This window comes from Mauremys mutica, chromosome 4 (genome assembly GCF_020497125.1).
Source record: "Mauremys mutica isolate MM-2020 ecotype Southern chromosome 4, ASM2049712v1, whole genome shotgun sequence".
Lineage (NCBI taxonomy): Eukaryota > Metazoa > Chordata > Testudines > Geoemydidae > Mauremys > Mauremys mutica.
Window position 1 is genome coordinate 148,347,411 of NC_059075.1, and position 13,113 is coordinate 148,360,523.

The 13,113-nt window shown below is 53.6% G+C and overlaps 2 protein-coding genes across 2 annotated transcripts in view; one reads left to right on the forward strand and one right to left on the reverse strand.

Annotated features, from left to right (window-relative positions):
- LOC123370220 (glycine N-acyltransferase-like protein 3) overlaps positions 1 to 13,113 on the reverse strand; it is a 327,798-nt gene that overhangs the window by 232,437 nt on the left and 82,248 nt on the right. The window lies entirely within an intron of this gene.
- LOC123370218 (sodium/hydrogen exchanger 10-like) overlaps positions 1 to 13,113 on the forward strand; it is a 236,024-nt gene that overhangs the window by 167,065 nt on the left and 55,846 nt on the right. Inside the window, exon 20 of the mRNA XM_045016557.1 lies at positions 9,730 to 9,878. Coding sequence (XP_044872492.1) covers positions 9,730 to 9,878 — 149 coding nt within the window. The remainder of the gene's footprint in view (positions 1 to 9,729; positions 9,879 to 13,113) is intronic.

The following is a 13,113-nucleotide window of genomic DNA, read 5'->3' on the forward strand; positions in this document are numbered from 1 at the left end:
GAAGCGCAAGGCTCCTACGGCACTCGCATCTGAGAAGCAGTCTGAGCGCACACCGAGGTCGGACCGCCCGACACCCTCAACTGCCGCGGCACCGACACCTGTCGTACCGTCGATTCCAGCCTCACAGGGGCCGTCGAGTCTGGTGCCCGTCTGCTCCCCGGCTCACGCCGTGGATGAGCTTATTGTGCCCTCTACGCCGGAGACATTTTCAACGGCGAGGGACTTGATCGCCCTAACAGACCCCGGGCCGCCTCAGCCCCCGGCACCATCGGTGCGGGCTCCTCAATCATTAGGCAAGCCAGCCATGATGAGGCCTCCCTCGCAGGGCACCGTTGAGCGTCGCCGCTCCGGATCCAGATCCCGCAGACGGTCGAGGTCCAGTCATCGATCCTGATCCTGGCACCGTTCGCAGTCCCGGTACCGATATCCATCAAGGCACCGGTCGTATTCACGGCACCGATCACGATCTCGTTCGCCGACGCGGTACTCCCAGCGCCGATCCCGGTCCCAGCACCGATCCCGGCACCGCGCCTCCCGTAGCAGGTCAAGACACAGGGACTCGAGACGTCGGTCGACCTCCCGGCACCGTGCTGGTAGTAGGTCCCGATCTCCGTCCCGGTACCGGTACGACTCCCGGCACCGGTCTCCGGTACCGCATGGGACACACGGGTCGTCGGTCTACAGACACCCGCCCCATTCCAGCACAGCTCCTCCATGGCCGTCTCGACATGCATTGGTCTCGTCTCATGCAGACTCTGCCTCCTATGGCGACTCGGACAATAACAGCAGAGTCACCCAGAGACCTCACGGCCCAGACCACGGACCGCAACAGTGGCCCTTTTGGACGCCTTGGGCATACCATCAGGCCCAAGGCGAACCTGCTGTGACGCCACATCCTGTTGCTACAGAGCACCGCGTGCCAGAGGCAATGATTAGCCGACCCCCACCGGCTGATACGGAGGACACTCCAGCGCCCGCACCGGACATCCACGTTTCTCCAGCCGCCGATGTTGCCCAGGACCAGGAGCCGCTTCCGGAACCACTCATTCCGGGGCTGTCTTTCTCCTCTTCTCCAGACGAGGCAGTAGTGGGCACATCCACATCGGGTCCACCTCCCATTGACCTTCGGTCACATCAGGACCTCCTCCGGCGGGTGGCACAGAACATCAACCTGCCCGTAGAGGAAGTCCCGGAGGTGGAAGACCCTGTCATAGATATTTTGTCAGTGGAGGCACCCACCCGGGTGGCCCTCCCTTTTATTCATTCAATCCAGGCCAGAGCAGATACTCTCTGGCAATCTCCGGCATCCATCCAGCCAACTGCCAGAGGGGTTGAATGGAAATACATGGTGCCCTCCAAGGGCTACGAGTACTTGTATATACACCCCCCTCCCTCTTCGTTAGTTGTGCAATCTGTTAATGAGAGGGAGCGCCATGGCCAACAAGCCCCTGCCCCAAAATCTAAGGAGGCTAGGCGCATGGACCTATTAGGCCGAAAGGTCTATTCCGCGGGGGGCCTCCAGCTAAGGGTAGCGAACCAGCAGGCCCTGTTGAGCAAGTACAATTATAACACCTGGCAGTCAGTAGGCAAGTGTTCTGAGCTGCTGCCTCAGGACTCCAGACAAGAGTTCTCAGCATTGTTGGAGGAAGGCAAAAAGGTAGCGCGTACCTCGCTTCAGGCCTCCCTGGACGCGGCAGATTCGGCAGCTCATACAGTCGCCTCTGTCATAGTGATGCGACATATTTCGTGGCTTCAGGTATCGGGCCTGCCACCTGAGTTTCAGTATACAATCCAGGACCTACCATTTGATGGCCAGGGCCTATTTTCACAGAAGACAGACCCCAGGCTACAGAGTCTGAAGGACAACCGGGTGATCATGCGTTCACTCGGAATGCATACCCCTCAGACCCAGAGACGGTCCTTCCGCCCCCAGCCTCAGTGCCCTTACCCCCCGCCCAGGCCAAGGCAGGACTTTGTTAGGTGTCAAGGTCACCCTAATCGTAGACGGCAGTCTGTACCTCAAGGGGGCAACAATAATTCTGGTTCCGCTAAACCATCTGCGGGACCCAAACCAAACTTTTGAGGTTGCGCCTGAGAGCAGCGTACCGATGACCTCCCAGTATCCCTTTTTGTTTTGCAACCGCCTTTCTTCCTTCCTCCCTGCGTGCTCTCAACTCACCTTGGATCGTTGGGTCCTTCTCACGGTGGAGTCGGGATACCACCTGCAGTTTATTTCAACCCCGCCCTCCCACCCCCCACTCCTCGTCCCTCTTCAGGGACCCCTCTCACGAGCAACTCCTCTTACAAGAGGTACTCAAACTCCATGCCATTGGAGCTATAGAGGAGGTACCGGAGCACTCAAGGGGCAAGGGCTTTTATTCCTGATACTTCCTAATCCCCAAGGCAAAGGGGGGCCTTCGACCTATCCTGGACCTGCGAGTATTGAACAAGTTCATGAGGAAATTCAAGTTCCGCATGGTATCCCTGGGGACCATCATCCCTTCCCTGGATCCCGGAGATTGGTACGCCGCTCTCGACATGAAGGACGCATATTTCCACATTTCCATCTACCCTCCGCACAGACGGTATTTACGGTTTCTGGTGGGCCGCCAGCACTTTCAGTTCACAGTCCTCCCCTTCAGCCTCTCCATGGCCCCGCGGGTGTTTACAAAGTGCATGGCTGTAGTTGCGGCCTCCCTCCGCTGTCGTCGAATTCATGTTTTCCCATACCTCGATGACTGGCTGATTCGAGGGACTTCGGAGGCACAAGTCACCACGCACATGCACATCATCAAGAACCTGTTCATGTGTCTAGGCCTGCTACTCAATCTAGAGAAATCCACTCTAGTGCCTACGCAAAGAATAGAGTTCATCAGGGCGATGCTAGACTCCACTCTCGCAACAGCCGGTTTGCCTTTCCCTCGATTTCAGACAATTGTCTCCCTCATACAAACGCTCCAAGACTTCCCGACAACCTCAGCTCGCACTTGCCTCCGCCTCCTCGGCCACTTGGCAGTGTGCACATTCGTAACAAAGCACGCCAGACTGCGCATGAGGCCCCTTCAAACTTGGCTCGCCTTGACAAAGCGCCCAGGCAGGGACACCATGGACATGATACTTACCATCCCATCGAACATCCTAGCCTCCCTCAACTGGTGGAGGTCGCAGTCCCTGGTGTGTGCGGGCCTCCCGTTCCATTCCCCACAACCCTCCGTGTCCTTAACAACAGACGCATCATCCCTGGGATGGGGCACTCATCTGGGGCGCCTTCACACGCAAGCCCTCTGGTCCCCTCAAGAGTTGGCGTTACACATAAACGTCCGGGAGTTGAGAGCAGTCTGCCTGGCATGTCAGCAGGGCCGGCTCCAGAGCCCAGCGGGGCAAGCACCCGCCTGGGGCGGCCCTTTCCCGGGGGGGCGGCAGGCTGGGCCGGCGGACCTGCCGCAGTCATGCCTGCGGGAGGTCCACCGGAGCTCTGGGAGCAGCGGACCTCCCGCGGGCATGACTGCGGAGGGGACGCTCGGCCGGCGGCTCCAGTAGACCTCCCGCAGGCATGACTGCGGACGGTTCACTGGTCCCGCGGCTCGGCTGGACCTCCCGCAGGCATGCCTGCGGCAGCTCAACCAGAGCCGCCGGACCTGCGAACCGCCCACAGCTGCGGGAGGTCCAGCCGAGCCGCGCGACCAGCGGACCCTCCGCAGTCATGCCCGTGGGAGGTCCGCTGCTCCCGCGGCTCGGAGGCGCCTCCCGGGCATGATTGCTTGGGGCGGCCAAATTTGTAGAGCCGCCCCTGCATGTCAGGCGTTCCAGAATCAGTTGCAGGGTCGTTGTGTCTCGGTCTTCACAGACAACACAACGGCCAGGTATTATATAAACAAGCAGGGGGGAACACAATCCTCCCCCCTTTGTCGGGAGGCGATTCTACTATGGGACTTTTGCATAGCCCATCCAATAGACCTGGTAGCATCCTTTCTCCCAGGAGTCCGGAACACTTCAGCGGACCAATTGAGCAGATCCTTCCTCACTCACGAGTGGTCCATCCGCCCGGACATTCTCTATTCTGTCTTCCAAAAGTGGGGATTTCCCCTCATAGACCCTTTTGCCTCCCGGCAGAACTGGAAGTGCCAGCAGTTCTGCTCCCTGCAGGGTCGCTCCCCAGGCTTCCTCTCGGATGCGTTCCTGATCCCGTGGAACGAACACCTCCTTTATGCCTTCCCTCCGTTTCCACTTGTCCACCGAGTTCTCCTCAAGCTCCGCAGGGACAGGGCTCGCCTAATACTAATTGCTCCAGCGTGGCCGAGGCAACATTGGTACACCCAGTTGCTCGACCTCTCAGTGGCGGATCCGATCCCCTTGCCACTCTACCCAGACCTCATATCCCCAGACTTCGGCAAGCTTCACCACGCGGACCTGCAGTCCCTTCATCTGACAGCATGGCTGCTCTCTGGTTAAGCCAATCGGAGTTGCGCTGTTCGGATGCGATGCAACAAGTCCTACTGGGGAGTAGAAAACCTTCCACGCGAACAACATATCTCACCAAGTGGAAGCGCTTCTCCTGTTGGTGCGCACAGCGGGGATTCCTTCCGAGTCAGGTGTCCATCCCCACTATCCTGGACTACTTATGGTCCCTTAAGGAGCAAGACCTGTCAGTCTCGTCTATACGGGTGCATCTTGGAGCCATTTCTGCCTTCCATCCGGGCGAGGCAAGCAGTACAGTTTTCTCTCACCACATGGTTTCCAGGTTTCGTAGAGGTTTGGAACGACTGTACCCTCAAGTCAGGAGGCCGACCCCCTACCTGGGACCTAAACCTGGTGTTGGCTAAGCTCCTGGGTCCCCCCTTTGAGCCTTTGGCTACCTGCTCGTTGCTGTACCTCTCCTGGAAGACAGCCTTTCTCGTCGCTATTACATCGGCTAGACGAGTTTCGGAACTTCACGCTTTCACTGCAGATCCCCCTTACACAGTCTTCCATAAGGACAAGGTACAGCTTCGACCACACCCGGCATTCCTCCCTAAAGTGGTTTCTGCATTCCACGTCAATCAAGACATTTTCCTCCCCGTTTTCTTCCCGAAACCGCACTCATCACATTGGGAACAACAACTACACACCTTGGATGTCCGTAGGTGTGTATATTGAGAGAACCAAGCCCTTCCGGCGATCTCCTCAGCTCTTTGTAGCCGTCGCTGACCGAATGAAGGGCATGCCGGTCTCCTCCCAATGAATTTCTTCTTGGGTGACATCATGTATCCGGGCATGCTATGACTTGGCACATGTTCCCGCTGGACATCTCACTGCCCACTCTACTCGGGCTCAAGCCTCCTCTGCCGCCTTCCTGGCCCATGTTCCCATCCAGGAAATTTGTAGGGCGGCTACCTGGTCTTCCATCCACATCTTTGCATCGCATTACGCATTGGTTCAGCAATCTAGAGACGATGCTGCCTTTGGCTCAGCGGTCTTGCACTCCGCGACATCTCACTCCGACCCCACCGCCTAGGTAAGGCTTGGGAATCACCTAATTGGAATCGATATGAGCAAGCACTCGAAGAAGAAAAGACGGTTACTCACCTTTGTAACTGTTGTTCTTCGAGATGTGTTGCTCATATCCATTCCAAACCCGCCCTCCTTCCCCACTGTCGGAGTAGCTGGCAAGAAGGAACTGAGGGGCGGATGGGTCAGCAGGGGTATATATTCGGCACCATAGCGGCGCCACTCCAGGGGGCACCCAGCCGACCCACCGAGTGTTGCTAGGGTAAAAGTCATCCGACGAACGTGCACGCGCACATCTAATTGGAATGGATATGAGCAACACATCTCGAAGAACAACAGTTACAAAGGTGAGTAACCGTCTTTTCTTCTCTCCACCTGTGTCCCTTTTCCCATCTCTCTCTGCTCCCCACTTTTCTGGTGGCTCTGTTTAGCGCCTGCTCCCACCCACGCACTCAAAGCAGCTCTGTCTCCCCCAAACCCCACCCCCTGCAGCCTGCCTGGAAACTACATGCCTTGACACAGAGAGAAGTTTAATTCAACAGCCCAGCATAGAAATGGCCCATTCATTCATTCTGCTGTGTTGCTCCAGCTCTTCCCAATCCCAGGGCTGCAGCCCACCCCTGCTTTGACTCCTTCACACACTCTACAACTTTTGTGGGAGGGGAGCCCCTGGTGGGACCATGGCCAAAGGCGGGGAAGTGGGGGCCAGTTGCTTCCTCCACCGGGCTGCAGCATCCCAGCACCCTGAAGCAAGAGGAGCTCAGGTGTCCCAAGGTGAAGCAGGACAGCACCTCCTGACTTGAAGCTGATACAGGGGGATGGATGCAAAGGAAGGAATTCCCTGGGAGCTGGGGTGGGAAGGGGAATCCAGGGGAAGGGAATCAATCCTTCCTTATGCTGGGAGGAGAGGATAAACTTCCTCTCCCAGGAAAAGTCCCTCAGGCAGGCTTGATCTGGGCATGGGGGAGGGGGAGACAGCTTTGAGCTGGGCAAGCATTACTTTCCCAGGCATGAGAGAACTGTAGGGCTTGGGAAGCTCCCAGAGCCTGTGTGGGAGGGGTCTGGGCAGCATCTGGGCTTGGGGAGGCTGCTCATTTGCAGCTGGGGCTGGGGCTGCAGTGAAGCCCCTCTGGATAGGTAAAGAAGGGGGAGGGGGCGAGCTGTGGGCCCCAGCCCAATTTTACTCATCAGACACAAGGGAGAACTTTTCTTAAAGGAGTCATGTCCTTTGGTTTGTCCCCCTGCCCAGCACTATGGGGGTCTGCAGCTGGTTTCTCCTGGCTGAAGGGGGAGCATAGGTCCTGAGGGAAACACCAGGGTGGGCTGAGATTGGCTGGCTCAGTCCTTGAGAAAGCCCCCAGCCAGTGATGAGCTGCCAATTTTTTAACAACGGGTTCCCTCCTCCCTCCAAAATTTTAACAACGGGTTCCCTCCTTCCCCCCCCCCTCCGTGGGGGGGGCGTCGTGCCCCATCCAACCCCTCATGTTCCTTAACACACACACTCCGAGACCCCTGACCCATCCCCCCCTTCCCTGTCCCCTGACTGCCCCTTGCCGCCCCACCCAACCCCTCCTCTCATTCTCAATGGCCTCCCAGAACCCCTACCCCATACAACTACCCCTTCTCTCTGTCCCTGAGTGCCCCCACCACCTCATCCAACCCTGCTCTTTCCTGATTGCTCCCCGGGACCCTTGCCCCCATTCAATCCCCCTGTTCCCTGCCCTCTGACTGCCCTGACCCCTATCCACCCCCCCACAACCCACCCCCTCCCTGCCCCCTTACCACACTGCCTGGGGACCGGGTCCACTCTGCCAGGACCACGACCGGCGCCGCTTGGCCCGACTCCCCGGGCCGGGCCGGCGCCGGGGCCGGGCCGCTCGGCCCGACTCCCGGGCCCGGCCGCTCGGCCCGACTCCCGGGGCCCGGCCGCTCGGCCTGACTCCCCGGGCCGGCACCGGGGCCCGGCCGCTCGGCGGCAGCCGTGGGGCCCGACTCCCCGGGCCGGCGCTGGGCTGGAGGGAGCCGCGGTCTGGGACCGGGAGCTGCTGAGCCAGCCGCACCTCCCCTCCCCCTCCGCGCCCCAGCTTACCTGCTGGCTGCCTCCATGCTGCTCGTTCAGGCTTCCCGCGAACATCTGATTCGCGGGAAGCAGGGGAGGGGGAGGAGAAGGGGGCGGAGCAGGAGAGGAGTGGGCGGGAACTTTTTTGTTAAATTTAGCAGCCCTTAACAAGCGGTTCTAAAATGGCTGCTAAATTTAACAACGGGTTCCCGCGAACCCGTGCGAACCCGCTGCAGCTCACCCCTGCCCCCAGCCCATACTCCCCCCAGCAGCTCCCTGGAGCCAGCTGAGAAGCTGCCCGCCCATCTCCCCCAAGCTCCCTGCGAGAGGCTGCCCACCCCTCTGCAGCTAGCCCAGAAGCTGCCATGCCCTGGCTGTTGTTCCCCCCTAGCCCAGCTCCCTCTACCCTGAAAATCAGAAAGACTCACCTCTGCCTGCAGTCTGGGCGCTTCAGCAGCTGCAGGGGAAATAGTGATAGGCGGGGATTTCGTGCCAAACAGCTGATTGGCTGCAGCCAGCCAAAGAGCTGATGAGGGCTGCTGCAGTATGCTAAATAGCTGATTGGCAGTTGCCAACAACTGATCTCCCCAGGGGGTGCTAAGCAGCCTCCTCCTCTTCCTCCTTCCCCCTCCAAGCCTCCAGCAGGGGAGGGGAAGGAGCAGCCTTCCCAGATGGAGCTCAGGCATGATTAGGGTGTGCCTAGGCACACCCCGTGCGCATGCCTATGCTCCTACTCCTCTGTCAGAGTTGGCCGGCAAGAAGGAACTGGGGGATGCTGTGTTGTCGGGTCTCTTGATACCGGTGCCATGAGCACACAGCACCAGAGGGTAGAGCTGACCTGACAGGTACCACTGTAGAAAAAATTTCTGTCAATTGTGCTTGAGGCGCGTTCACATCTAATGTGGAAAGGACATGTGCAACACATCTCAAAGAACAACAGTTATGGAAAGGTTCATAGGGTAGGGGTTGGGTTGGTTGTTTTTTTTTTTAATGGCTTGCCAACTACAGAACCAGTTTCTCCTCCCTTGGTTTACACTCAACTGCTAGAACAGGGCCTCATCCTCCCTGATTGAACTAACCTCGTTATCTCTAGCTTGCTTCTTGCTTGCATATATAAACCTGCCCCTGGAAATTTCCACTACTTGCATCCGAAGAAGTGGGTATTCACCCACAAAAGCTCATGCTGCAAAACGTCAGTTAGTCTATAAGGTGCCACAGGATTCTTTGCTGCTTTTACAGATCCAGACTAACATGGCTACCCCTCTGATACTTAACATTGATGGACTCACTGGCTGACTATCGGTGGGTAGCGATCGATTTATCAGGGATCGATATATCATGTCTCGTCTAGACGCAATATATCGATCCGTGAACGTGCTCCCGTCGACTCCGGAACTCCACCAGGGTGAGCAGCGGTAGCGGAGTCGACGGGGGGAATCGCGGCCATCGATCTTGCGCCGTGAAGATGGGAGGTAAGTCGAAATAAGATACGTCGACTTCATCTACACTATTCCTGTAGCTGAAGTTGCGTATCTTACATCGACCACTCCCCTCCTCTCCCCCCCGTGTAGACCAGGCCCAAGAGTTACTTGCTTGTAGACGTCAGATCTTAGATGTTTCATGTTGCTGAGTCAGGCCATAGACATCTCAACTATATGACAAAAATCCCAACGCAACAATAGTAAAAAATCACAAAGCTAGCACAAAGTTGGAATTGAAATCATGGGAGAACACCAGTTGTGCATGCATGCATACATACATACATACAGTCATGTAACATAGAGGAACAGTTCCCCATTTTTCAACAGTTCCTGTTCTAAAGGCATATGCTTATACTTCCCTTTTATATTTTGTTACTTAGAGCAAAAAGTATTTTTCTGCCAAAATTATAATTTTGGAGTTTGATTTTCATATATAAACTCATCTGCCTCAAACATAGATGGGGAGGGAGGATGTCATAGTCTGTTTTTTTGCATCCTTCTTCACGGTAAGAGCAGATTTATAACTTTAGGTGAAGGATTTTTTTCTATATAAGTAACTAGGAAATGACTATGACAAATGGAATTACACCAAGTAATTTTCCTTTTATTGATTTGTCAAGCATATTTAGTATTTCCCCTCAATGTGTTACCATTGAAAGCATATTTAAGTAGAAAACTTGGAACATTTCTTATTTATTTTAGGTTTAATGCAGCGTGATAATCCAGATATTGTTACTGCTGTGAAAACCAAACAGGCAGTCCAAACTGTGCTAAACACAGCTACAGAAACTCTTAAAGTATTGATATCAAGTGGACTTGTTGATAAAAATGAAGAAGCAAAATTACAAAAGGTAATAAAAGCATTTCAGAGTGTTCATGTATATATTAACTGCTGAATGTATGCCTTTCCATCATGCCACCATTGTAAGTGCATTGTCAGTAATTTGCCTGAGACCTCTACCTCTAAGGCTTTTAGTGTGACACCTCTCAGAAGCACAAAATTGGTCTGTTTGGGTGTTGTTTTTTGGTCTAAATAACATGTTTAAAAGAGCTTTTAATGTGGAAATGACAAATATCTAAACATAATCATCCAGCAGGATTCTTGCACTTGGGTCTCTGCCTCCTTGTCCGACTGGTAGAACTCCCCACAGTTCAAAGAATATTTTATTCCTGACATCAGTATTGGTAGGGTAAATGTGAACCAGTGCTCCCTACTGGCCATTGCGTGTCATGCCACATATAGTAGAAATAATTCCAGTAATTTCCTCCTTGGCCATGGTGAGGGAAGGAGCTCTTGAATTTCTGTGACTTTAACATTGTGTCAGCTCTTCATATATCCTTGCTTTATTTTCCCCATTGTCTGGTTGGTTCTGTGGTTGTTTAAACAGTAAGCCCTCCGTCTTCAGTGCTTCAATACAATTTTTATTTCAGGCTACTGCATTGTATTTGTCCAGCACCCTCTGTCCAGAAAATTCTGTCCTGAGCACCAGCCTGTCTTTGAAAGGTTTTTTTTGGCACTGCTTGTTTTGCTGTTCACTAAGATCCAGGCCTTCTTCCCTAAATTAGTAGGGAGTTCCAGACACTTGCATGAGACTGCATGAGAATCTGAGCAAAGAAGGCTGCAACTAGAACTCAGAAAAATAAGAAGAAATATCTGCTGCTGAGGTACTCCAGGACAGGAACTCTGTAAGAGGCAACCCTATCTTCTTTGAGTTATGGTCCCTATGTTTATTCTACACGTGGGTACGCGTGCATGCCATGCACCTGAGTTCAGAAGTTTTTCCAAGCAGCATCTGTTGACCCACACATTCACAGTGTGTCTCCTCATGCTCCCAACCAAGTATATAAGGCATAGTGCGGATTGATACCACTCCAGTTTTGTCTTACTGCTGCGGAATCCCTATTCCTTCTTTTCCATCAGTGACACACATCAGTGGTGCCTCTTGGTGAAGAGCAGCATCTCCAAATCCTTCCCACCCAGAACTAGAGAGGCCCTTGAGCTCCAACTCTGCAAGTTCCTGATGGAAGAGGCAATGAGGCTCTGGAAGCACTCTGATCCTGGCCAGGGACAGTCCCGCTGTATAGTGGCCTCTTCCAACTGGTAGTGCCCTTCCCAGCACGAGCCATGGTGTGGAGATGCCGGTGTTACCCAGGGTTTTCAGAACCCAAAGCTGTGGTAACTTAACTGTTTCACTTCACGTGGTGTCAGGAATAAATCAATGGGGACACAGTGCTTCTAGCTGATAAAAGATTGATAGAAATAAGCATGCTCTCATCCAAAATTACTCTTTATTAGATTTAAGCACACACAAACATAAGCAATAGGTTTAGAACATCCAAAATAATTACCTAAAATCTGAGATGGTATCGAGTAATTATCAGCAGGTCAGCAATTGCCCGTCTTTTCCCTGCCAGGGAGTATGCTGTCCGGAAAAAGTCACTCAGGATAGCTTCAGAGAACTGTTCCAAAGTACCCTCTGTTATCTTGTCTTTTTATAACTAATTTTTACAAAACACATAGCTCATAGTGACCCCTACTGGGTCATCACGTCTCCTAACTTCAATAAGTTCAACATTAGCCATCTTAGCCATAATAAGCTTTTATATCAAAGGTGCCCAAACTCTAGGTCTCCATCCACTTATTTTCTTTTGGTCTCATAATTTGTTGACTCTTTTCTCCCCTTCTCCCATTCTGATTAGCAGAAACTGCAAGCCTGCTGCTAGTATTTGACCTTGCCTCCAAAAGCCCTGCTTGTCCAAATTATCCATTAACTATATGATGATTTATTTTATTAATTAATAGTAGCTCAATGCACACAATATGGCTGCAATTAGCTTGATCAAATTTTGGGGTAACACTCCCCTCAATTCCGGGGTAACACTGGTACCAAAGCCCAAGGGCATGCCACACCACGAGAGTAAGAAACACTCTCATCAGCATAAGAGCAGATCTCCACAGCAGACTGCTTATAAGAGAGACTTTTCCTCTCTGAACTGTGCCATGTTAGATGAAATGTCATGCGTGGACCCTGGAGGGTAAGGCAAAGAAATAGTAGGATCCGTTGGTACTGCCAGTGACTTGATACCAGGACACTTGGAGTGCCTGGCTACAAATGTGGCTCCAGGTGCTCCATCAGTGCTGCCTCACCGGTATGCTCTGACTGCTGAACCGGTATGCTCTGACTGCTGAACCGGGACCTTCTGGAGTCTCAATGGGCACCCCACAAGCCCCAGGATGTACATAGAAGTTCATAACACTGGAGGAGGTGTTCCTGCCATACCTACATGTCTGCTCCTCTCGGGCCTGTCCATTCTTTGGGTCGTCCCCGTACCTGAGGATGAATCATTGCTCCTGCTGCAGCAGAGGGCCCTTCCCCATCCATCAGACCAGTGACCTCTGGTAGCAATGGTCCCACCATTTCCGATGAAACCATCATCTGACTCAGAGGAGTCCCAGGACATAGCCCCAGCAAATATTGCCACACAGGAGCCCAGACTAGCAGCTGAGGCACCCTTATCTGCCCAGCTATGACCTCCCTGGTACCACTTTTCCTGGGTTCCATCCTCTACCTTGCATAGAAGCCTCAGGAACTATTCCAGGGATAGATGCATGGGAACGATGAGGTTCCCAGTAGCATGGTTCCCTGTGGTGTGGTCTCAAGCTCTATACACCTCTGTGCCTGTGTGGCCTTATTGGGGACCTCGGTCATCGCAAAGGAGACAAGATTGCCCACACATGCCTAAAACTTCTTCAGCCGTGGCTACAGCTACGCAGGTGGCAACTAAATGTCTACCAGCTCAGGTCTCCCCCAGTCATGAGGAAGAGGAAACAGCACTTCTCCGAGTAGCACCTGCAGGATCAGCCATCTTATCACTTTCGGATGAGGCGGTGGTGCCTCCCATGGCCCCACAATTGAATGTTTTAAAGGATTTTTAAGACCTCCTGAAAAAAATAGCAGCAACTTGTGGATTTTTGCAGTCTACTTCTCTTGGTAGGTAGCCTATCTAGAGTCTGCCTCCAGTCTACCTCTAGATAGGCTAAGCTTGCCTATAAGTGATGGATCTGTTCCAATTGCTATGAGAGAC